The sequence below is a fragment of the Manis pentadactyla genome, chromosome 6 (assembly GCF_030020395.1).
Source record: "Manis pentadactyla isolate mManPen7 chromosome 6, mManPen7.hap1, whole genome shotgun sequence".
Taxonomy (NCBI): domain Eukaryota; kingdom Metazoa; phylum Chordata; class Mammalia; order Pholidota; family Manidae; genus Manis; species Manis pentadactyla.
Window position 1 is genome coordinate 142,168,965 of NC_080024.1, and position 23,234 is coordinate 142,192,198.

The 23,234-nt window shown below is 47.2% G+C and overlaps 1 protein-coding gene across 1 annotated transcript in view; it reads right to left on the bottom strand.

Moving 5' to 3' along the window:
- Positions 1 to 4,528: 4,528 nt before the first annotated feature.
- The window catches only part of LOC118928902 (collagen alpha-1(I) chain-like), a 148,289-nt gene continuing 129,583 nt past the window's right edge, over positions 4,529 to 23,234 (bottom strand). Inside the window, exon 4 of the mRNA XM_057504341.1 lies at positions 4,529 to 4,584. Within this exon, the coding sequence (XP_057360324.1) occupies positions 4,529 to 4,584 (56 nt within the window). The remainder of the gene's footprint in view (positions 4,585 to 23,234) is intronic.

Sequence of the window (23,234 nt, forward strand, 5' to 3'; positions counted from 1 at the left end):
AGAGGCTATGACCTACCACTGATAGAACTGTGACAAATTCTACTTTCATACAACCATAAACTAGAGAGATAAATGAATTAGTGTGTGGAAAGAGTTAAGCACGGTGCCTGAAATGTGGCTGGCACATTCTTATGTCAGAAACAGGCACAACTGTCCACTCTGTCCCAGAGGCCTTGAATAGCCCTAGGGTCCAGGGAAGGGACGGAAGAGGAAGTTCTCCTGCCCTGCTCCTCAGAGGGAAAGCACCTGCCCCGCCATTCACCCTAAGAGTCTGCAGACTCAGTGATGAGACTGAGTGGTGCCTTTTGCTGTGCCTCCAGAGGCCTTGACAATACCAGAGGTGCCTCCACATTCTCAAGGACAGAGACCCCTATGTATATAGAAAGAGACTATATATACATATGTGTAGAGAGATAGAGAGAGAGAGAGAGACCACCGAGAGAGCCCTGGGGTTACTTCTAAGGCCTCTTGCATTTTTGCTTGGTTGGAACTTAAATATTTTCTTTAATATATTAGTTTATGAGAGTTCCATTGATTATCATAAGATAAATGACATCACTTTAAAAAACATTTTCTCTTTTTCACCATTTTAAATAAGGGCAACAGTACATCATATATGTTTTTTTAATCAAGCAGAAAGCATACTTAACCTGTATGCATAAACACCATGGTGATGCTTCAGGTGCTGAGATGTTTCGGTAAGATATCTGGTGGCAAGAAGTCTCCTAAGGCCCTCAGATCACAATCAGAAAGATCCAATCCCTCTACTTCCATATAAAACTAAACCCGCTTGAAGCCCTCTTACGCCAAACAGTACAAGACAGCTTCCCTCCCTCAGACTCAGGGAAGTGGGCCTTAGCAGGAAGGCAAGCCTCCCGGGGTTGCAACTTCTCCATTGCATTCGAGGCACCTGCGCACTAAACTAGGTCAGAAACCACTGAAACTGCAGAAGAACCTGAACAGTCTCTATGTGGTGCTGCCTCCCACACACTGGCAGGTGCAGGTGCCGAAGAGGGAGGAAGAGGCTTGTTCCAGACACCTCCTCTCTGCCAGGCGAATCGGGAGAACCAGAATAAACATGTGCCTTGAACTGCAATGAAGAGAAAGAATGAACCTGCTTTTGCCTGAGGCCCCAGGTTCTATTGGCCAAGGATTTCCAGGAAAATGAAACCTGCTTGGCTGGCTTCCCGAGGAAAAGAAGGGAGCCCAGAGGAGTGGGCAGAGGTGTCCTGGCCTCAGTCCCTCAGCAATAATCACGGTCAGTCCCAGCAGAAAGTGGCAAGTAGATATTTGTGATAGTACAAGCAGGGGGGAGCCAGTAGCAATCAGCCCCGTGGTTCATTAGTGATCAGCCACCTTGGCAGCCAGGAAAGGGTGTCCAGAAAATTAAACAACCAACACAACTGACCTCGGAAAGGGGGACTGAGGAGACCACTGCCACTCCCCCCAGGCCCTGGGGTTACTTCCAAGACCTTTTGTGTTTTTGCTTGGTTGGAACTTAAATATTTTCTTTACTATATTAGTTTATTTGAGTTTCATTGATTATCATAAGATAAATGATATCACTTTGAAAAACATTTTCTCTCTTTCATTATTTTAAATAAAGGCAACAATACATCAAATGGCAAAAACTCTCCTTATGTTTGGGTTCTTCCTGGGCCCATATATTTTGCAAAATAGATTTTTCAACTCACTGGAAAGAGACCCAGAATGGGAAAGAAAAATGTAAGGGTTCCCTCTGCTCTTCTTGCCAATTTCCTTGAAAGTGAAAATCCATCTTGCCTGGTCTGATGTGGGCTAATTGCCAAATCAGGTTGCTGTCTCCTCACTTTCCTACTCATTTAGCTTCTTGGATGGTCTCCAGACCTGGCTCAAAAAGGGCCACAAAGGGGTGGAAATTGGCTTTTTCCTGGGCTGATTCAGGGGATACCCAAGGCTATGCCTGTCATATTCATGACAATTTGCTCCCAGTGATAAATCCCTCCTTCTGCCATCAGGCCCACTGGACAGAGTGTCCCTGTGGGAAGTCACATGGCCAACTGTCTGCTTGACTCCCACCCACCGTTCACCAGTCCCTCACTCAGTCAGGTTCATGGCCAAACCTCAGCTTTTGGGGGCAGGGGAGGGATTGAAGGCAACCTTTTCTTAGGTGCTTTGAAGTATCATTTCTTATTTGAGTCATTCCCTAAATGCCTGTCAGCTATTCTGAAGACATATTTTGGGAAAGTGCCTTCTATTCTGATTATGTGAAATGCCCTTAAAAGGCAAAGACCTTAGCTCGTTTCAGCTTTGTGTAGCCGACACTCAGGGCCAGGCATGGCTACACGAATCAGCTGTGCAATCGGAATCAGGGCCCTGAACTTGGGCTCAGGACACTTGGATGTGAGCCCGGGTGTGTCCCAGACCTGCCACTAACTTAATGTGCAAACTGGCCAAGTGACTCATGATCCTCACTGCAGGGAGCTGTTGCAAGGATCAAATAAAACCAGGACTTTGTAGTCACAGAAGACTTTAGAAGACAGCTCCTGAGAGAACAGCCCTGTGGGCTGAATGAGCAGCAGCCAGCCCCGGGTAGTCTTGAGGGTACAGGAAAAGCCCCCAGCTAGGGACAGCCAGCTTCTTCCAAGAGTGGGTCTCCTATGCACAGTGAGGGTGTGAGAGCTCAGGAGAGCCTTAAATGCAAGTTCTGGAAAAGTCCCCTACATGGTATCACTGCCCTGCTCAAAAGCTGTCCATGTGCCCGAATATACTCCAAGTTCTTAGGTGCAGCAGTCCAGGCCAGCCTGCCCGGGCTTCTCCCCACTGCACGAAGGCTCCCTCTTGTCCTGGCAGCCCGGTCTCCTCACGGCCCCCAGACGAGCTTCCACTTCCCCACAGCTCTCCCCAGGATGCCTGCCCTCTTGGGGTCCAGATTCCAGCTCACACATTTTTGTCTAGGGGGCTTCTCTCAGCAGCCCGGCCCACCCAGATCTCTGCCTCCACTGGAGCACAGGACGTGGCAAAAGGCAAGCCCTGCCCTCATGGTGGGACTTCTGGAGCCGCTTTCAACTCTTGGATTAAGATTTAACTTTCTCTGAGTTTTTACCTTGTTTTTGCAAGTAGGCTGGGAACCCCTCAGGGGGGCAGGAACTGTGTCTAACTCATCTTCCTACCTCCTGGCGTTCAGTCAATGTGGATGAGTGATCGATGTGAAAATGATTCTATCTCTAGAACTTTGTTTGGGTCCAAAACACAGGGAGAGTGGGAAACAGTCTCACTTGGTGACCTAGTTGGGAGCTCACATGTGCTCTGAGTACAGGCCTGGAAAAGAACACCGTGCTTCAATTTACCCCACCTCCCAATGCCTGGAAGGACTCTGAGTAATGCCTTCCTAGCAACACAGTGTGTTTTACAGAACCAGAAAGGTAAAGCTCAGTAACTGGTCTTAGTTCCCTCTCCCCATCTCTCCTTTCCTCCCTCCCTCTCTTCTCCCCATTATCTACTCCAACACAGCTGTCATAACTCCAACTTGATGTAGCCTAGTAATAATTACTAACGTTTATCAAGTGCCTACATTATGCTCAGCACTATGCTCACCACTTCCCATGCACTGTTTCACCTAATCCTGATCCAACCCTTTGAGATGGATTCTATTTCCCACTTTAAAGGTATATTTAAAATAGTCAAGTCATTGCCCAGAGTCACCCACAGGTGGTGAATGTATGACCTGACCCCATCTCGATCTTATTCTAAAAGCCCTCACTTTAGAACTACTGTAAACTAAGGTGTGAAGATGTGAGCAGTGGGGGACAAGGCAACAGACCGTGTGGACCTGCACTGACCCCAGAGAAGGTGGACATGAAAGCCACCCCACTGACACTCAGGAACAGGTCAGTTGACTCCTTTAGCAGGCACGGCACATCCTGACATGCGCACCAGAAGGGTTAGTGATCTGATCATGTGGTGTTGTAAAAAACTCACTACTGACCAACAAAACATACGTAACATTCACTCACTCAGTCGTACAGCAAGTGTTTGCTGAGTGTCTACTCTATTGCAGGCACTATGCTAGGATTAGAGGTAAAAAATCATCAATACTTGCCCTTAGGGCCTCACTACATAGTGAGAAAGCAGAAAGGCAGACACACAATCATGGAGCTCAGTCGAGGAGTGACCAATGTGTGCAGGAGCCTGGAGGAGGGAGAAAGCAGCCGTGCCCGGAGGGCCAGGGGACACTCTCCCCCAGCCCCTGGGTCCTGTTCTCTATCCTCATGGATTTTCATGAACTTGCACAGATGACACCCATGTCTCTTCCCACTTCCCCACCCTCTTCTGTGACAATGACAGATTCCACCCCGCTCTCTGGAGGAGAAGGGAAGTTTGACTGACAGTTCAGCTTACAAGAACTGGGAGCTGCCACAGAGACAAGACAGCAGCTCTGAGCCTTCTGGAAAGAGCACAAGGTGTGGAAGGGAGAAAATGAAAGGTAGGAGGAAAGAGACTGGGGAGGCGAGAGAGAACATGGAGCAGATCGCTGACCCGGGAGCACCTAAATCCTTCTCTCTCCCTGGCTCTCTGGGATGTACGTATGCTCCCTGGCCACTGCTGGAAACAAAAGCAAAAAAAGAAAAAACCTGAATGCATAAAATATATATATACATACAAAATGTTTAAATACATATATATGTAAGCATACATATATACACACAGATACACATTTACACACACACACATATACATGTACATACACCTACCAGAGCCTCCTACTTCCCCACTAAGCACAGTCCTTTTTTTCTTTTCCTTCCCTCTGTACAGACCCCCAAACGGTTAAGGCCCCACCTGGAGGTGGTTTGGGGTCTCACCTGGCTCTAGGCCGTCTGGAACCCATCGGCAGGCCTGCCCAGTGCCTTGCCTAAGAAACCATTACAGCAGAAGTTAATTCAGCACAGACAAGCTCATGATGATGGAGGACAGAATGAATCAATCAAAACATTCATATATATTTGATGAACAAGAACCTTGAATAAATGAATAAATGAAACCTTACGAGGCCCTCCTATGTGCCAAGAATGTTTAAGAGTATTACTTAGTTTAATCCTCATGCTAACTTTCTGAGGTAAGGATTATTATCTTCATTCAATGGCAAAGATTCCAGGGGTTGGAGTGGATACATTTCTTTTCCAAGATAACATAGAAGTGCTAATGAGCAGCCAACTGGAAGTTAGTGGATCTTCCACTGTTCCACAGCTAAAACCAAAACCGTGTGCTTGGCCGGATGGTAGGCATGTGACCAAGTGTAAAAAATGGAAGATAGAGCCTTACACCTGAAGAGCTCCCAGATGGGTGGAGAGGGGATAATGTGCACTTCAGATATCATGGGAGCAGAGGGCTATTTCCCCCACCCTCACTAGGGCAACAATGAGGCATGCCACAGGAAATCATGCAGGAGAGCTCAGGTCCTGCACAGGGTCTGGACCAATGCTGTGTGGAAGCACAGAGCTCTAAGAGCAGAAGAACATGGTGGTTTCTTAATGAGCGCCAGGTCGGTCTGGTGCAGCTTCATCAGTGGAGGAGCAAAAAGGAAAGCCCAGAAACAGGCCCATGGGTAAACATAATTTACTCTGTGATAAAGGCAGCATTTCAAGTTAGTTGGCATTGGATGACCCAGTCAATAACTAGTCTGGGGACAATTGGCTAGCCATTCCCTAAAAACAAAGCTATATTCTAGCTTTATACAGTACCTAAAAATAAATCCCTGAATTAAGAATTTACATGAAAATAATTATAAATGAACTAGGAGAAAAATAGGTGAATATCTTAGAGGGAAAAACTTTTCTAATTATATTTGCAAAGGCAAGTTTAACAAATAGAAGAACAGACAGATTCAACTCCATAAAAATTTTAAGCTCCAATGAATCAAATCAAATACCATTAAAATTTAAATAATACATGACAAACTGGGGAAAACACTGGAAACATCTATGAGAGACAGAAGTTAGTATTCTTACCATATAATATGCACTTACAATCAATAAGAAAAGAAGCTTCAATTTTTAAAAAATTGGCCAGGTATATGAATGGCTTAATTCCCAAATAAGAAATGCAAATGGCTAGTAGGCCTATGAAAAAATGTTCAAACTGACAAAATATTTCTAAAGATGAATTAAAATTTAAATTGGAAAAGTGACTTCTTTGTATTTTTTTCATTTTAATTTTTGGATAGTAAGTATATTTACATAGATCCAAATAAAAACACAAAGAGTACAGTGAACAGTCTTCCCCTTACCCTTGACCTCCTCTGCCGAGGGCTCCATACCACACCCAAACCCAGACAGGCAGCCACTGTCAGTATCTTGTGTACCCTTCCATAGTTTCTTTTTATATATACAAGCAAATACTGGTATGCAATATTATTTATTTTCCTCCCTTTTAAATAAAATATAGCATATTTTATATGCAGTTTCATACCTAGCTCTTTCCCCTTAACAATATATAGTAGACAACTTTTCATGTGGGTATATTAAGAGCTTCTTCTCTATTTATTATTAAGTAGTTTTTCATTGTATAGATAAACAATAATTTATTTAGATGGTTTCTAATCTTTTACTCTTACAAACAATGCTGCAATGAATAACCTTGAACATATTGAAATTTCTCAAGTTATGCCAGGGTATCTTAGAATGAATTCCAAGAAGTGAAATTAGTGGATCAAGGATATATGCATTTTTAATTTCAAAGATGTGGCCAAATTACCTTCTACAAGGGTTTTAACAATTTACACACCCACCCAAAATGTATGAGTGTGCCTAGTTCTACACAGTCTTGCCAACAAGAGTGTGTTACCAAACTTCTGGAATTTACCAAATGGACCAGTGGATATCCCACTCTCAGCATAGTGTCAATTTGCATTTCTCTATTATAAATGAGTCTGGCATCTTTCCACATGTTAGACAGCCGTTATTTCCTTTTCTATGAAATGTATGTGCTATTCAAATTGTTCCCAATTTTTTTTCTTTAAAGAAGAATATCTAGGTAGTGTAAGAGCACAAGGATCCAGACTCAGACTATAAATAGGAGTAAAAGTTGATACAAACTTTTTTCAGGGGTCATTTGGCAACACACATCAAAAGCCTTAAAATACAAACATTCATTGACTCATAAACCCACTGTCTTTGGAGACAGCAGACATCATTTGAAATAGAAAAGTAGGGAGATATAAGCCACTTTTTCAAGAACTTTGGTTTTAAAGGGAAGGCGTGACGTACTGGTAGTTGGAAACATGGGAGTGGGAGCATAGTGATTTGCTGGTACACCTCAACAACCAACTCTACGGACACACACCCAGAAAAGCCCTGATTGACAGCATCTGCTGATGTTTATAGTGTACATGCTTTCACTGTGGCTGATTTCAAGTTACTAACGTGACTGTCAACTGTCCCGCAAAGTTCCTGGAATTTTAGCAGCAGCTCTTGTGGGCCAGGGGGAGTGAGCCCCAGCACACCACTGGACGGGAGATGAAGAGGCACTGCTGTTGATTTTCTTGTTCTTGTTCATAAAAGGAAATTTTCACTGAGGGGAAGCAAGTGAAGAGGGAAAGATGAAAGATACGGGAACAAGAGTACAGTGAAAATTCTTGGAGCCAAGTCCTAAAGGAAGCGGAAGGGGATGGAGTAAAAAGCACAATGGCTTGGAGGTCGAATGGAGAGGCCTCCTGAGGAGTGAACGCAGGCCTGGGGATGGATGGGGAGGGAGCTTCCATTTTTAATAGATAACACCACCTGCAGAGAGTCCAAGCAGGGGCTGAGTTAGGAGCGCTTAGGACCTCAGACTACATTTGGGAAGCCACAGACCTGGGTGTGCTTACCCGCTGGGAGAGCTGGGCAAGTTACTTAACCTTTACAGCCTTAATTTACTCATCCATAAAAGTTGGATAAAATGCCTAAGTCAAAGGATTCTCATAAGGGCTAAAGAGGTAAGTATGTAATAATCAGTAGCTGAAAATTGCAGTAGAGTTTGTTGAGCACTTAACCTCGTACCAGGCACAGATTTCATGATAATCCCATTTAATCCTCATAGTAACCTGATGAGGAAAATTGTTATATCCTAATTTAACAGAAAGGAATATATTCTCAGTGAGGTCAAGTCACGTTTTGAAATGCAGAGCTAGTACTTAACAGAGCCAGAATTGGAACTTGAACAATCTGGAACCTATATTAACCACTCCACGAAACTGCCTCCTACAATATCTGGCATGTGGAAGCCAGTAGATTACAGTTTTATTTTCCATGAGGAGGGAGGGCAGCATTTGGAAATGTGAACAAGTGTCTCAGGAACGGTATTTGGAGATGAGTGAAAGAATCGCTTCACAGCATTCACAAGGAAGTCAGAAATCATAAACTAGGCATAGTGTCGATCAAAATGGCCCATAAATGTTTGTCAGATTCAATGTGATGGTAGTTCTTCCCTATGAGTAAGTTTCGACAGATGTGCTGGAGGGATGAGGAGGGCCCTGAGACGCTGGGGTGGGAGTGGGCAGCACAGACACAGAGAGGCAGGAGTTATATAGAAATCCAGCAGGTGCAAACCAACAGAGATTTTAACACAGTCAAACCTATCCCACACCCAAATCAATGCAGCCAAGATGTATTTCCAAAAATCAAATGATCTTGGCAACTTCCCCCCTTTTTTAGCTTAAGATAGGAAAAGAAAGGCAATTCTTGAGTGCTCTGGAAATTGGAAGCTAGGATCCTGACCCTAAGTGGCTATGACCTGGCACCCAATGGATAACAATGGTGGCTGGGTTCTGGATGCCAGGCCTGCTTATCCTTTAAGTTGACTCGAACATTGGTAAGCTGACTGGACTCTTTGTCCATTCTGGTCAACTTTTGATATGCAAGAGCAATCTACAGCACAGAATGCATGGCCTAGACTTCATGCTTCCTTGAGAAGCTCTCTGTCTCCCACATGAAAAGGCAGGACGGGGACTCGGAAAGCCACCTGGTTTTCTGTGCAGCTGTGCATGGTGGGAAGTGTGCAGTTTTATTTACTGCTCAGCCATCTGGTAAACCAAGGCCAGTGTTTCCCCTCAGAGCAGCTGTCAGGTTTCTAAAAAGTGTCAATAGGCCACAGCTTTGCCTCCTGAGGACAAAACCCTTCCCTGGCCCATCTTCCACGGGGAGGGCTCAGTTGAGCTTCCAGGCCATGGGACACTGAGCGGTGGGAGTCATGTCTCATCTCCTGTAACAAAGAGATTGCAGGCAGGCCCAGCAGTTGTGAGTGTGACAAACTGTCTCATATTTTTTAATGAAAAAATGATACTTAATCTTTCTAATGACAGAGAACTTGGAGGTGGCTTATAGTAATATATGCCTTTTTTAATACATGCTCGTCATCTCGGGCAACCACAATATGAAGGATGGAGCTGCAGACAAAAAGGTTAATAGAGCATTGGGCCTTTTTTAATTGAAAAAGTGACTGAGGGACCCCACAGCAGACCAAGTGGTAATAGTATTACAGACTGTAAGTACTGTTCGGAAGACTTACTATTCATCTGGGGGTAGGGAAGCAGACATCAAACGATGTCACCAAGCCTTAACATGAACGGGAGTTCATTCTCAAGGAGGTGAATAAGCAACACACAGCAATTTTCAAAAAAGATACAAATTTTTAAAAATACACCTCTCTCTTTTTTGTTCTTAATTTACTATTACCTATAAGAAATAAACACACTATGTACTGTACTGGCCCAATCTGAATCAATTTTTCCTTGTCAAAGTGTCTGACTCAAACTTAGTCATATGTTCTAAGAGTCCTCATTCTGGGGAAAGATTTTTTTCTCTCAGGCAATAGAAAAAATGTTTTAACTTAAAAAGAGCACTTTCTGAAAGGGTCCAGCATAAAACAGAAAATGAGTCATTTGTGATGGGCTAAGAGGATATACAAATGAGATAATGGGTGAGAAAAGTACTTTGAAGGTAAATATGTGAACATGAACTTCTTGTTCACCTTGATCTTCATGTAACTGCATTTGTTCACATGAGGATTCAAAATCTCCCAGAGTAACTTGAAATCTTTTTGAGTTATGTGGCTCTCAGGCTGAGCCCAGGAATGGGTGCACATGTGAATGACTCCACCAAAAGTAAATAAGGGGCTACCAGTTAACCTTGAGCTTCCCACGTACTTCCTACCCAAACATGATGAGCCTCTTCACAGAGGGCTTGGGGGCTGACAGACAATGGAAGGGTAAGCCACAGGGCTGATGATGGGGCACAAAGGGGTCTGTCACAGTACTGTACTGTCCCCAGCTCAGGAGAGGCCAGTCCCCTCAGCAGACCACGTGATTGCACCCTTCCTGGCTTTACCCAGGTGAAGAGAAATGGAGTGATTGAGATCAATAAACGTTAGGCATCTTCCAGCTACATAAAGCCCAGGCTTGGGCACTGCTGCAGACCATGGAAGGGGGAGGAGACAGCAGGCTTCCAGCAAAGAGCTTCCAATCCAGCAACTGTGATACAAGCACTGTGACTCTTGTAGGTCTTTCCAAGTCCCAGAGAAGTTTTCTGGCCTGAGTTGCCAGAACATGTGTTCTCAGCAATTTTCTTGAAGGGGCACTCCTGCCTCTTAGAAGCCAAGGGAGAAGGCATTTACACACATGATAACCCAAAACCTGTCTGCTGAATACCAGTCCAGAAAGGCGATTTTGTCAAAGGGCTTTCTTTGCTGGTTCTGAAAATGACAGGTGGCATCTAGTAATGATCACTGCCACCAAGCATAACCTTGCATCGAAGCTCCTTGGCAACGTTCCATCGACACACATCTGTTCTGTTGCTGTTTAATGGAAACACCACCATTTTCAAAGACAAAGTAAAATCCTTTTGCCTTTCTACACTAAAACAATGCTGGATTTTCAAACTCCAGTCTTCTCAGACTTTGAGTATCTCCAAAAGATATAAATGGGTATGGCAGAAAGGCTAATAGCTCTCTGAAGTTAAAACATTACATTTTGTTCCCTGAAGTGCTTCACTGTTTGGAACAAGCAAGAATGGGGAGTAGAAGGTTTGACAACGTCTGGATAGACATTCTGGGGCCGGCCAATGAGGGGTTAATTGGGGCTAATTTGAAATGCACAAGCCAGAAACATTTCCCCTGGAGAACCCACAATATCATCTCAGCTTCCCTTGCTGAGAGAGGACGGCTCCCAGCTCACTGGCAGTTGCTCCAGGGATCTCAGAGAAATGATATGTACGTGGACCCAACAGAAAACATAAAAATAATAAATGAAACTAATAATGCAAAAAGGGTTCGGGAAATAAGTAGTCCCTTCTGACATGAGCTGTGCTGGAAGCCTTGGGGAAGGAAGGCTAGAATATTAAATGAAAGATGTAAATTGTAAAAATTGGAGCCATAAATTTTCCTTTGAAAGAAGAGGAAGCCAACAGTTCTGCTCGGTAGGAATGGAGCTCCCAGGAGCTGGTTTCCAGTTCAGGTTCAATCCCAAAGAGGGCAGCCGTGCTCCCTTCCCCAAAGAGGCCAGGGCTCAGGAGAGGGGAGGTGTGGGCAGGGAGAAGGGCAGGCGAGCAGGACTCATGGCCTGCCTCCCTCTTAAATAGACTGGGCTGTTTCCGTGGGGGCTGCAAGGGCTGCTTGGCTCCAGGGCCTGCTAGCAAAGTGGGGCAGCAACGCCTTGTTAACCCTTTCCTTTCTCAGAGGAGGGTCCCCCACACCGCCCCCTCTCCCCTGAGATGGCCAACCGAGGAAATGGCGCCGCAGGGCTCATGTGGGAAATCTTGACGAGGATGAACAGAAAAACCTAATGAAGCAAAACTGCTCAAATTTGATGGAGATGTGTTTCCACGTGAGGGCAGGGCCAAGGATGGAAGCATGAAGGCATTTGGTGTGTTTTGTTCTATAAAGAAGGGAAGAAGAGAGGGAGGGTGGGAGGAGCCTCGGGTACAGAGGAGACTGTTGATGCCAGTTAGTCATCTGTTGATGATTTTCGGATCTTGGTCCCAGTGCTGGCGGTTTCATTTGGTTGGTCCTTTTCCTCTCGAAGCTCGTTGGGAACATCCAGACACTGCCAAGGCTGCAGCAGCCCAGAGGGGCCAGATCTCACCAATTCCCTCCTGTCTCTGTAGCAACTTCACCACCACCTGCTCTAAACCCAGCCTGGGCTCGCCTCCCCCAGCCTGGCATCCACACTCCTCTTCCAAGCAGATGAAAAATGGAGAACTTGTAGCTGGGGGGTCAGTAGCAGAGGCCCCTGGCCCCCCTGCCTGGACTGGACCCTCACTGCTGCTCCCCACTCCATCCATCCGGATTGACAGCACACTCTCCTGGCAACCCCCCACCCCAAAGTAAGCATCAGCAGCACCTGAGGGTCCAGCCCTTCTACTCACCAACTCAGTTCACAGTCTTCCTTTATTAATCTACTACTCATTCAGTAAGTCTCTCCTGAGCCCCAGCATATGCCAGGCACTGGGTCTACAGTAGTAAGTGGAGCAGACATGACAGACACCTTCATGGGGCTTTGCACAGCTAACTCCAAGTACACCCTGAGCATCTGGAGGTTGGGGGAGATCTGATTCCTGCCCTCCAAACACCTCCACCCCAGCTGGGGGGTTATGCCCAGCTGCACTGTGAAGGACAGATTCCCATCCCCATTCTGCAAAGGAGAGATGACAGCATGACCTACATTAGGCGGCAGAGCAGGGCCAGAGCTCTGTCTTCCTGCTCCGAGTCTGCTGCCCCACGTGGCTGCAGAATGTGAGGAAACCCCTTCAAAATGCCTTCTTCAGTTGCTGTAGTGACTCCATCTCGGGCTGCGCCTCCTCAGAGCCCTCTTGGCCACTGTGCAGCCCAAGGAATCCTCACCAACCAGCCGGCAGAGTCCCGGGATCACTGATTCTACACCAGGTCAGCATAAGCCAGCTGTCTAGTGTTCTACAGCAGCTGTAATGAAGTACCACAAGCCACGTGGCTTAAAGCAACAGAAATTAACTCATAGTGCTGAAGGCTGAAGTTCAAAATCAAGTTGTCGGTAGGGCTGTGCTCCCCCCTGAGACTCTAGCAGACTCCTTCCTTGCCTCTTCCAGCTTCTGGTGGCGGCTGTCAATCCCCAGTATTCCGTGACTTATAGACACGACACTCCAGTCCCTGTCTCTATGGTCATACGGCAGTCTCCTTATGTGTCTCTGTCTCTGTGTCCAAATTTCCCTCTTCTTAAAGGATACCGGCCCTACTGGATTAAGGGTTCACCCTATCCAGTATGACATCATCTTACATTAACTAATTCATCAGTAATTACCTTATTTCCAAATTGTCACATTCTGAGGTAGGTACTGGAGTTTAGGACTTCAACACATCTTTTTGGGGGGACATGAATCAAACCATAACAGCAGGCTATGCCAACAAGCTCAAAAAAGTTCCCTTGAGGAAGCTTCTAGAACTCTTGTGTTGTAAGGGAGAGAAGAAAGGCTTCATACCCCTAACTTCACCGTGATTTCACCAGAATGTACCCTCAATCAATATTTATGGAAAGATTCTTTTCAATTTCCTGATATGTTTACCCCAAACATCACCATACCTGTTTTTAAAAGCAGAGAATCATAGTGGTCACTAGTCTCTCAAAAGTGCAGCTTAGTTTCACAAAATCCCACTCATTTTCTCCTCCAATATTTATTGTACACATACTCTTTGAAAGACACTGTATTAGGCACTGTGGGGGTACAGACATTTTTTACAAGTGCTTACCTGAAGTAATAGTGAAGATAAAATAAGAAAATATGCCAAGATTTTTAACGCCTGCTCTCTCATCCCTGGGAGGAAGCTGAAAGGCAGCTGAGGCACGTCTTTGATCGATGCACTCCTCACGGACACGAGTGCAGGTCCCTCAGCCAGTGAGTGGGCCTGGCTGCGATCTGTATGAGTCTCTTCTCGTCAGTGTCTGTGCCTGCACTACCCCAAATGGTAGCCATTAGCCACATGGGGCTATTTAGATTTAGTATTAAATTACTTTAAATAAAATAAAATTATGAACTCAGTTCTTCAGTCACATTAGCCACATTTCAAGTACTCAGTAACATATGTAGCTACCCCACTAGATGGCACAGACACAGATTTCCATCACCACAGAAAGTTTGCTGGGCAGCACTAGCCAGTGCAGCAGCTCCACTGAAGGGGTGGAAACACTGTGGCTGCATAAAAGCAAAATGGTTCCATAAGGAAGGAAGTGCCTGAACAGGTGAGGCAAGTGAAAAGGAAGTGAAGACAGCTCTGGAGTAGAAAACCAAAGTTGGGTGGAAGCAATTGTCTGCAGTGATGGACAGAAGTTGTGCCCTGGGTACCTGTGCAGGTCCTGGTACATTCCTTCTCAAAGTCACAGGGCTACTGTGCAGCCACTGTGCCCTGCGGGAAATGCCAGGGGCCGCCGGGGAGAGCACCTCCAGCTGCAGTGGGCGTGTTTAGCTGAGAGACACGCTCTGGCTGTAGGATCAGGGAAATATTTACGGTGAAATGGTATCCAAGATGGACCTGGAAGGTTTGGTGGGGTTCACACCTGCAGAGATGAGGGGAAAGCATTGCACCCTTCAATCAGACAGAGGGAGCCATGGGAGAAGCCCTAGCTATGCCCCCTAGATGCAAAGCAAGCAGGGAGAGTAATGTTTCCCTCCTTGGGCCCTCCACAAACAACAGCAGGTACATTTAAAGTAAAAAACTCACAGTGCAAATGATTTATGCTGATGCATATGTAAGGCACAAACAGCCTGCCAATGATGAATAAAGTAAGGTGAGGTAAGACAGGACAAAATTCTCAGTCTGACTGCTCTCTCAGTGGCCCATCATTTTAGGTACTGTTAACAGCCCTTGGTTCTAATAGTTCTTTCTCAAAGGCTGTAAGAGTCAGAGAGTAGGAGGCTGCTTGTCCAGTCCTCCTGGTCAACCTTGGGAACCAGTCTCACACCCTGGCTCATCCAAGCTAACAGTATAATACTAACATTTATTAAAGCAACAGTTTCATTGTGCATTTTACCAGAAGTCATGCACTGTGTGCTAAACTTGTCTGCTGGGGAACTGCTGTCCTTTGCATTGAAGGTGAAATTTCCTTGCCCACCCCACCCCCTTTTGAAGCCCAAGTCCTGCCACAAGATTTCTGTGACCTCTTATGAGAGCTACAGGCTCCTCTCCCTTAGCCCTCATTGTCCTTGCTGTCTCTGGACGCTGAGCCACCTGGACCCTTCACCAGCATCCACTAGGGATCTGGCTTCACCAAGTATTTCTTGAATGTGCCCTGGAAGAACTGGGGAACAGGAGGTCACTGGAAGGGTGCTCTGTGCACCATTTCGCACTTTATCTGCCTTTCCCTCTCCCACCCTCACCTGTGAAATCCTGTCACTACCCCTCATGCCCCCACCAGTTCCCAACTCCTCTCCCTCTGCGTGCAGGGCAGTTTCTGCCTCCCTCTGAAGCTCTGACTGCTGTAATACCTGGGGGCTCAGCCCCAAGTGAGCTAATCAAGGGGCTCTTTCCACAGCAGAGGCTCTCCCTTGCACAAGCTCCAAAGGAAATAAAACTTTCTCCATCTCAATTCAGATTCAGTATCTCACCTACCCTGCTCCACAGCCCTGTGGGTAGGCATAATTATTGCTCTCATTTTGCAAATGAGGAAACTGAGGCTCAAAGAGGTTAAGTTTCACAATGAAGGTTATGCAGCAGGAAGGGGGTTAGACTAGTTTATAAACACAGGTTTACCTGTTTCCAAAGCCCTTAGCCTGAGTCTCACCCATGCCTGAACTGACCCAGTCAGAGCCTTATTGCCTGACTGCTTCAGTGGTAATGGGGACAAACCAATCAAACTACAGGGGTTTACCTAGTCACCCTGAGCAGCAAGGGAAGCATGCTGCCACTCCAGACAAAATGGGTTCTATTAGTGAGGATAAAGGGAAGAATTTGCAATTGTGTTTTCGAAGAATGATATGTGAATAAACAATACGTATAGAAAGTGTATGCTTGGATAAGTTTCAACAGGTGTGCACACCATACAAAGGTAACAGAACATTCCCATCACCCCCAAGAGATTTCTCATGTCCCTTTGGAGGGGACCCTTTCTTTCACCCAGTTGCCAGGTAATCACTGATCTGTTTTCCATCACAATGGGTTTTTCTAGAATTTTTAATAAATGTAATCATATGGCAAAAACAAAAAACAGGGGTTTACAAAAGCTCCTTCCAAGCCATTTAAAATGACTTGGAAAATACAACTCTCTGGGAGACATGTAGGATGCTGCTTGGCAAGAATTCTAATGAGCCTACAGGCTCTGCTGTGCACGTCTGGTCTGGATCTACAGTGGGTCTGAAATGAGGGATTTATTCCACCCATGAATCAAAGAATAACTACTGTTATTATTTAGCAGTGATTAATTGTTCTAGCCCTCTAGGCCTGTCCACACAGTTCTCGGAAAATCATTAAGCCTCCAGGGCTGCCTGGGCCCTGACATTCTGGGTAAAGAGCTGCACTCTGAGCCCTGCAAGGATCAGCCAGGTCTCAGAGGGCCCCAGCAAGGGGACCACGTGGGCAAGATGGCCCAGCACAGGTGGACGCTTCCTGACCCCGTGCTCCATCCTGGCCCACCTCACAGCAGCGTGGCAGTGACCCAAATGGCAGGGCAGGAGTCACAGACCTCCATTTCCTTAGGGAGAAAACCAAGCAGGCTCCAACTGTTTTCCACATTGAGGACTTTGGGAAGTACATACATGTTGCATAACTACTGATAAGGTAGGGGTTGCTCTTAGGGTAATTACAGCAGCCAATGCATGGGCCTGATGAAATGTACTTTTGAAAAGGGAGTGGCAAATTTTTATCCTGACATCCAATAACGCTCCGTGACCCTATGGATATTGTCCTCCCCAGAGGTAAAAAATATGAATAAATTATGGTTCTGACAACCTTGACACTGAGTAAAGGAGGGATGAAAAGCTCTCAGGGAGAAAAAATCTGACATTACATTTGTGATCACAGAGAATAAAGGAAAATCCATATCCTAATTTTGCTAAATTTAGGCCTGATGGGAAGACAGAGAATAACCTTTGACGTGATGTTTATTCAGGAAGCAAGGGGCTCTCAGAGCTCAAAGCCAAGACAGGCTGTCATTCACCGTGAGGTGGGAGTTATTAGTTCCCGCAGACAATTTTTATTGATTAGAAATGATCAACCCCGGGGTAATGCCATCCAAAGGAGTTGGCTCTGAAACAATATTGTTAAACAGTTAGGCGTGGTGCTTCCAGTTGGGTCAAATGCATGTCCAGAGCATGCACCATCTGTCATGTGAGGGGCGTCCTCTGCAGAGACAGTGGAGCCTGGCAGCCAGCTTGAGGTCTGCTAAGCTGGGAGTTTGTAGCAGTTGGGCAAAGGCAGGTTGCCTCTTGTTTTAGGTTTTGCCAGTGGGCGGGGGAGGAGTGGGAATCAAAGCCAAGAAGGAGAGGAGTGAATTACTCAGGTGGCCTTGGAGAGACATTTTGGGGATGAAGGGTAGGGGTCAATGTACAGAGACAATCCATCCATCCCTCCTAGCCTGCAACCTATCTGCCACGAGTTCAAAGACCCAGCACATGGACATAAAACCTACCAGATTTGTCATTTAAGCAGCAGGAACATGCCCAGGCAGGAGCCCTACATCACTCAAAAGGCTGGACTGATGGCAGGAGAGGAACAAACAAACATCCTTGTCCTTGGACATCATGACCTTGATCTGACCGTCATTAGCAGAACAGTAACTGGCTCAGCAAACAAAGCTGACTCCCTTCTCTCCTGAGTCTGGAAGGCTCCATGTGCCCATAGGCACAGACCCCAGAACATTACAGCCCAGCTCCCAGCTACTTGTGGCCCTGTTGGCATATCCATTTCACAGAACAATAGGTACATTTGATTCGTAACACAACAGACTTCAACTTTGTTTGTGGCTTCGATCATTCCTTTCCCTCAAAATTCTTCCTCCAGATGCTTCCAAGCAGCAGAGGGCAGTGGTTAAGCATCTAGACTGTGAAGTCTGACTGCCTACATCCTGCATACCTGGTTTTACTTCTTCCTGGGTCTCGTGGACAGTGTGGTGCAGCGACCAAAGGTCCCCTTCAGAACGAGGTGTACCTTTCCCCAGCTGCAGGCAACAGTGAGTGCCCCGCCAGGCCATGCTGCAGCCTACAGCAAGGGGAAAAGTCGATGCTACTGATCCTATTTTATGTAAAATTTTGAGAGATGTTTGTTTATCATGAATAGTTTCATTCATTGTAATTTTTTGTAATTTTGCATGAAAATATTATTTATCTTGCTTGCTGCAGATTGGCAGCCTCTTAAATTCTGCACCTGGGTGTGGGCCTCACTTCCCTCCCTCATCCTGGTTCTGGTGGGGAGTGTTGGCTGTTGATGGCCCAGTTGGACACCTCTCAGGAATAACCCTTGACCACAGGAAGCTGCCTTAACCCCACTGTGTCACTCTGATGTCGGGGGCAGCCCACATCCAATGGCTTGTCAATGAGAAGTTGACCCCAGACTCACCTGGAACAACCCCAAAGGGCACCCCAATTCTGGAGCTCCCAAGGGAGCAGCTATTTTGGCATCTTAGGGCTGCCATAACAAAGAGCCACAGACTGAGTGCCTTAGAGCAACAAATACATTGTCACCCAGTTCTGGAGGCCAGAAGTCTGAAGTCAAGGTGTCAGAGGGCCGTGCTCCCTCTTAGGGCCATCGAGGAGGATATGTTCTCGCCCTCTCCCAGCTCCTGGCAGTCCCCTGACCTGTGGCAGTATGGCTCCAGTCTTTTTATAAGGGTGCCACTCACACTGCACTAGGGGCCCACCCTACTTCCATGTGGCCTCATCCTAACTAATTACATCTGCAGCAACCCTATTTCCAAAGAAGGTCACATTCTGAGGTTCTGGGAGTTAGGACTTCAACCCAGGAATTCTGCAGGGACACAGTTCAGCAGTACAGTAACCGGCTCCGCCCAGTCCCACAGTCCCACCCCTCCTGGGTCCAGAATTGCTCCCAGCACCCCCCACCATGTCCTCACAGTGTCAACCCCAGGGTAGCTTCCTGATTACGTTCAGTTATTTCAAAAGACTCAACTACTCCAAGCTGATCCAGGTCAAAACTTCATCTCATCCAAGTTGACACGCATGCTCTCCTCCCCCAGCATTTTGGAATTGGTCAGGGAGGTGTCACAGTCACTCCCCCACCCCTCAGCCTCTTGGTCTGCCCTTTTCCTCCTCTGACCCTTGGCCTTCCGGGCCCCTTCCTCCTCTGTGCACAAGAGCAGAGGAAAGCAGCTCTCACTTCCCCGGAGCTGGTGCGATCTTCCCTCTACTAACACTGACTCACCCCCTGTGGCAGGCCTTTGTTGGGCACATGTGGGAGTCACTGAGGGCCTTCTGGGGCCAGAGAAGTGGGTCCCTGACCTGGACACCCACCCAGGCCAGCCCCTACCTCTTGGCTGCCTATCAACTCAAGTCTGGCCACCTCCCATCCAGTCTGCTTGGTGCTCAGGCAACATGCACCCTTGCCACACCCAAACGTGAGTGTTCAGGACGCCACACTGCCGCGCCTTTCTCTGTCCCTCTGCCATCTGAGTCTCTCCTCCCCTCCCCAGTTAGAGGTGGAGGAGACTGGCGGGCCTGCCGCAGGAGCACAACACTCGGGCCCGGGGGTCAGGCTCTCCTGCTGCACACATGCCTGATCTGCATGAGGGATTCTCTGAAAGCCCCTCCTGTGGGAGTCTGGAGGGCACCCCTTTCCTGCCCCGTGGGAGGGAGAATCACAGCATCCTCCACGGGACCAAGGGGCCCCGTTCCCACCAGCTCTGCTCTCACGCTCAGCTACTTCCTCAGGCTGACGTGGGGGGCGGAGCGGGAGGGGCTCTGGTGGCAGCAGTCATTTGTCCTTCTCCTGGGGGGCCACTGGAGCACCCCAGCCCCACTTGTTAAGGATCTGTGTCTTCCCCTGTGGATCCTGGTTGCTCATTCTATGCCACAGAAAATACCAGTCAACATCCTATTCCTAGAGGGGTGGGCATTTAATAATGTCGAATCATTACGTTGTATACTTGAAAGCAATGTAATATTGTATATCAACTCTACTTCCAAGAAAAAAAAATATATATATATATATATTTATAAATCTTTTTATCTAGGATTCTCCAACGGACCTGATTCCTACGCCCCTGGGGACAGTCACTGGAGCAATGTGTCTGAAGTCTGAGTCTCCCTCCATGAGGACAGGATGCCACTGTTGTCACTGCTGTCACCCCACAGCACTTTTACCCAGCCTGAGGGACACACTGCCCCATCACTTTAGCACGGCGTATAAAAGGGGACCTTGGCTAATGGCTCCCAAGAGCACCGTGTCTGGCACAGGCTCTGTTTTCTGCACATTCCATGTGTATCCTGAGTCTAAAATGCTGCTTCACAGTGGCCAGAACTTTCCCACCTGATCAGACTGCCAGGTGGGAGCCAAAGGCGCCTGAGCCTCCTGACAACACCACGGCCCGTCCCCTGAGGGGTCTCCACAAGCTGCTATCTGGGATCCTCTTCACTGCAAAACCCAAGCAAATACCAGTCCTAATTATTGCTTCATGGACGCCATTGAAATCACAGTCTAGAAAATACCCAAGGCACCAAACACTCCCCTGCACCCTCCCTGCCCAGCCTCCTCCTCAGTCCTTAGGTGCCACCTGCCACTTTCTGCTGTCAGAGAAGCACATTTTGATATAATTTCCTCTGGGGCCAAACAAGGAGAGACCACGTGCAGTCAGTGTGGCCACCCTGGGGCCATACAGCCCGGAGAGAAGGTCCTGGTCACACAAGCAGGATGTGGCAGAGTGAAGGCCGCCTGACCCATTAGGCACCCAACACTGGCTCTGGTCCCACCATGGGGCCTCAGGCAAGTTACTGACTGTCTCAGTGGCTCCCCTTCCTCATCTATAAAATGGGCATTCGTGTATTCCACGGTCATTCATTGAGCACCTCCACGTGCCTACAGTTTCCACCCTGTGGAGCTTAGAGCCTGCTGGGGGAAGGAAGTGTGTGGTGAGAGCCAAGCTGGACATGTACTTGGCGTGCAGGGGTGAAGTCCAGCAGCCAGGGGGCAGGTGACAGGCCATCTCCAGGGTTTTCCAGGCGTCCGTGTATCTGAGACGGCTCAGCAAAGGGTGTTGTTTGGATATGAGGTATTATTTTGTCACACGCATAAATTTGGGGGCACCGTGTGGATGTACATACCTACTTTCACCTGCCAGGAACCTAAATGGTGGAAACAAGGAAGAGGAAACCAGAGACTGGATAAACGTGTTATCTCATTTGTCCTTTGGGAAAACCCTAGTGAGAGATAAAAGAGAACCTGCCCTTGAAATCAGCAGCCAAACCCTTCCCATCCAAGCTTTCAGCCTTCTACCTCTTGGCTCCATTTGATGCGTGTTCTATGGCTGGTCTGGCTGTCCGAACTTCTCCCTCCCTGCCATTCCCTTCTCCCTCTGCCTCAGCTTAAAGCTGAGTTTTCTCTCTCTCTCTCTCTCTCTCTCTCTCTCTCTCTCTCTCTCTCTCTCTCTCTCTCTCTACAATTTGTTAGGAGCTGAGTTGTGTCCCCTGCCTCAAGTTTATATGTTGAAGTCTTAATGCCCAGTACCTCAGAATTCAGCCTTAATTGGAGATAGGGTCTTTGCAGAGACAATCAAGTTAAAATGGGCCCTAATCCAATACAACTGGTGCCCCTCTAAAAAGGGGAAATGTGGACACAGAGACATGTGAAAGGAAAGCTATATGAAGACAGGAGGAACATCAGCTGTAAGCCAAGGGATGCCTGAAGCGACCAGGAGCTGGCAGAGAGGCTTGGAGCAGATTCTCCCTCCAGTTCTTGGAGGGGACAAATCCCACCAACAGCTTGATCTCAGACTCCCAGCCTCCAGAACTGTGAGAAACAAATGTCTGTTGTTTAAGACACCCAGTTTGTGGCACTTAGTTACGGCCACCTCCCAAGAAACTAATACACAGTTGGGTTTGCCCAAGTTAAACGTGGCTTTGATGAGACTCCCCTGACATGCCTAGCTCATAGCATCTTTGTGAGAATCAAACGAGCTAAGTTCTGAGCACAGTGCTTAGCTCTGTACCCAGGACACATTAAATACTCAATGGTAGCTCTCACTATTATTCTTCCTTTAATTCAGGTAAAGAACACTGGATGGAGCCATGAGGTCTTTGGTCTTAGTTCTACGGAAATGAAGAAGTAGCCCCATCTCCCTAGGCCTCAGTTCTCCTTGGCAAAATGAAGGTTTGAGTGCATGTTACCTTCTGGCCCTAACACATGGAACTACAGGACATCAGTCAAGATGGCAGATTCGAATGTCAGGGTCTGCTTTGACCCTTAACGGGATACCAGGCACCCTGTCCGGCATCATTCTGTGCTGGGTCAGAGGCTGACACACATTGAGCAACTTGGACTGGTTGTGCAGAAACCAAAAACTCAAAAAGACAAAATTCTGCATCTTGAAATTACAACCTAGTAGCGACTCCTTCCCCATCTGGTAAATGCAATTGCTTCACTTCTCTGGTTTGTGAAGTTTATAAGAAAAATTTGTTTTTTCTACTGGTTTATGTCTTTTTCCAAATAGAAAGTGTGGATTCTACTGTTCTTCCAAAAGAGTTCATCTCAGTGAGGCCAAGGCATTGGAACCCATTCCCCTAAAACAGCCCTCACCCCACAGCCTTAAGCTACCACTATGTTCTGTTCCTAATACCGCTGCTTCCATACTCCCAAGGACCTCAGCGAGATAGCTACATCAGCAATTGGGCTGATGCAAAGTGAAAATGGGGTACCCTGGCCAGAGGTGAGAAAGTCAGTCTCCCTTTCCTGCAGGCTGGCTCCCCAGATCACTACAGATGGGTGACCCCCAAAGGTTTGCAACTTCTACACTGGGACGTGCCCAGATCTGGACTGGAGGTGAATCAGAGGTCCCAGCTGAGTCACCTGTCAAATGCACTGCGGCACTGGCAGCCCAGAGCAGGGATGACTGCCACCAACCCCGCGTTACGGAAGGCCATGCACCTGACCCCCATGCTCCCTATGTGCATGCTCAGGCCGTGCCTGAAGCCATTCCATGAGGCCAATACGCCCATTGTTCAAAACAAAGGTCACTGAAACTCAATGCTTGTGAGCTTTGGCGCAATAACAGAGAGGGAAGGCACGGGCTTTGGAAGTGGGGCAGGCCTCGGCTCAGA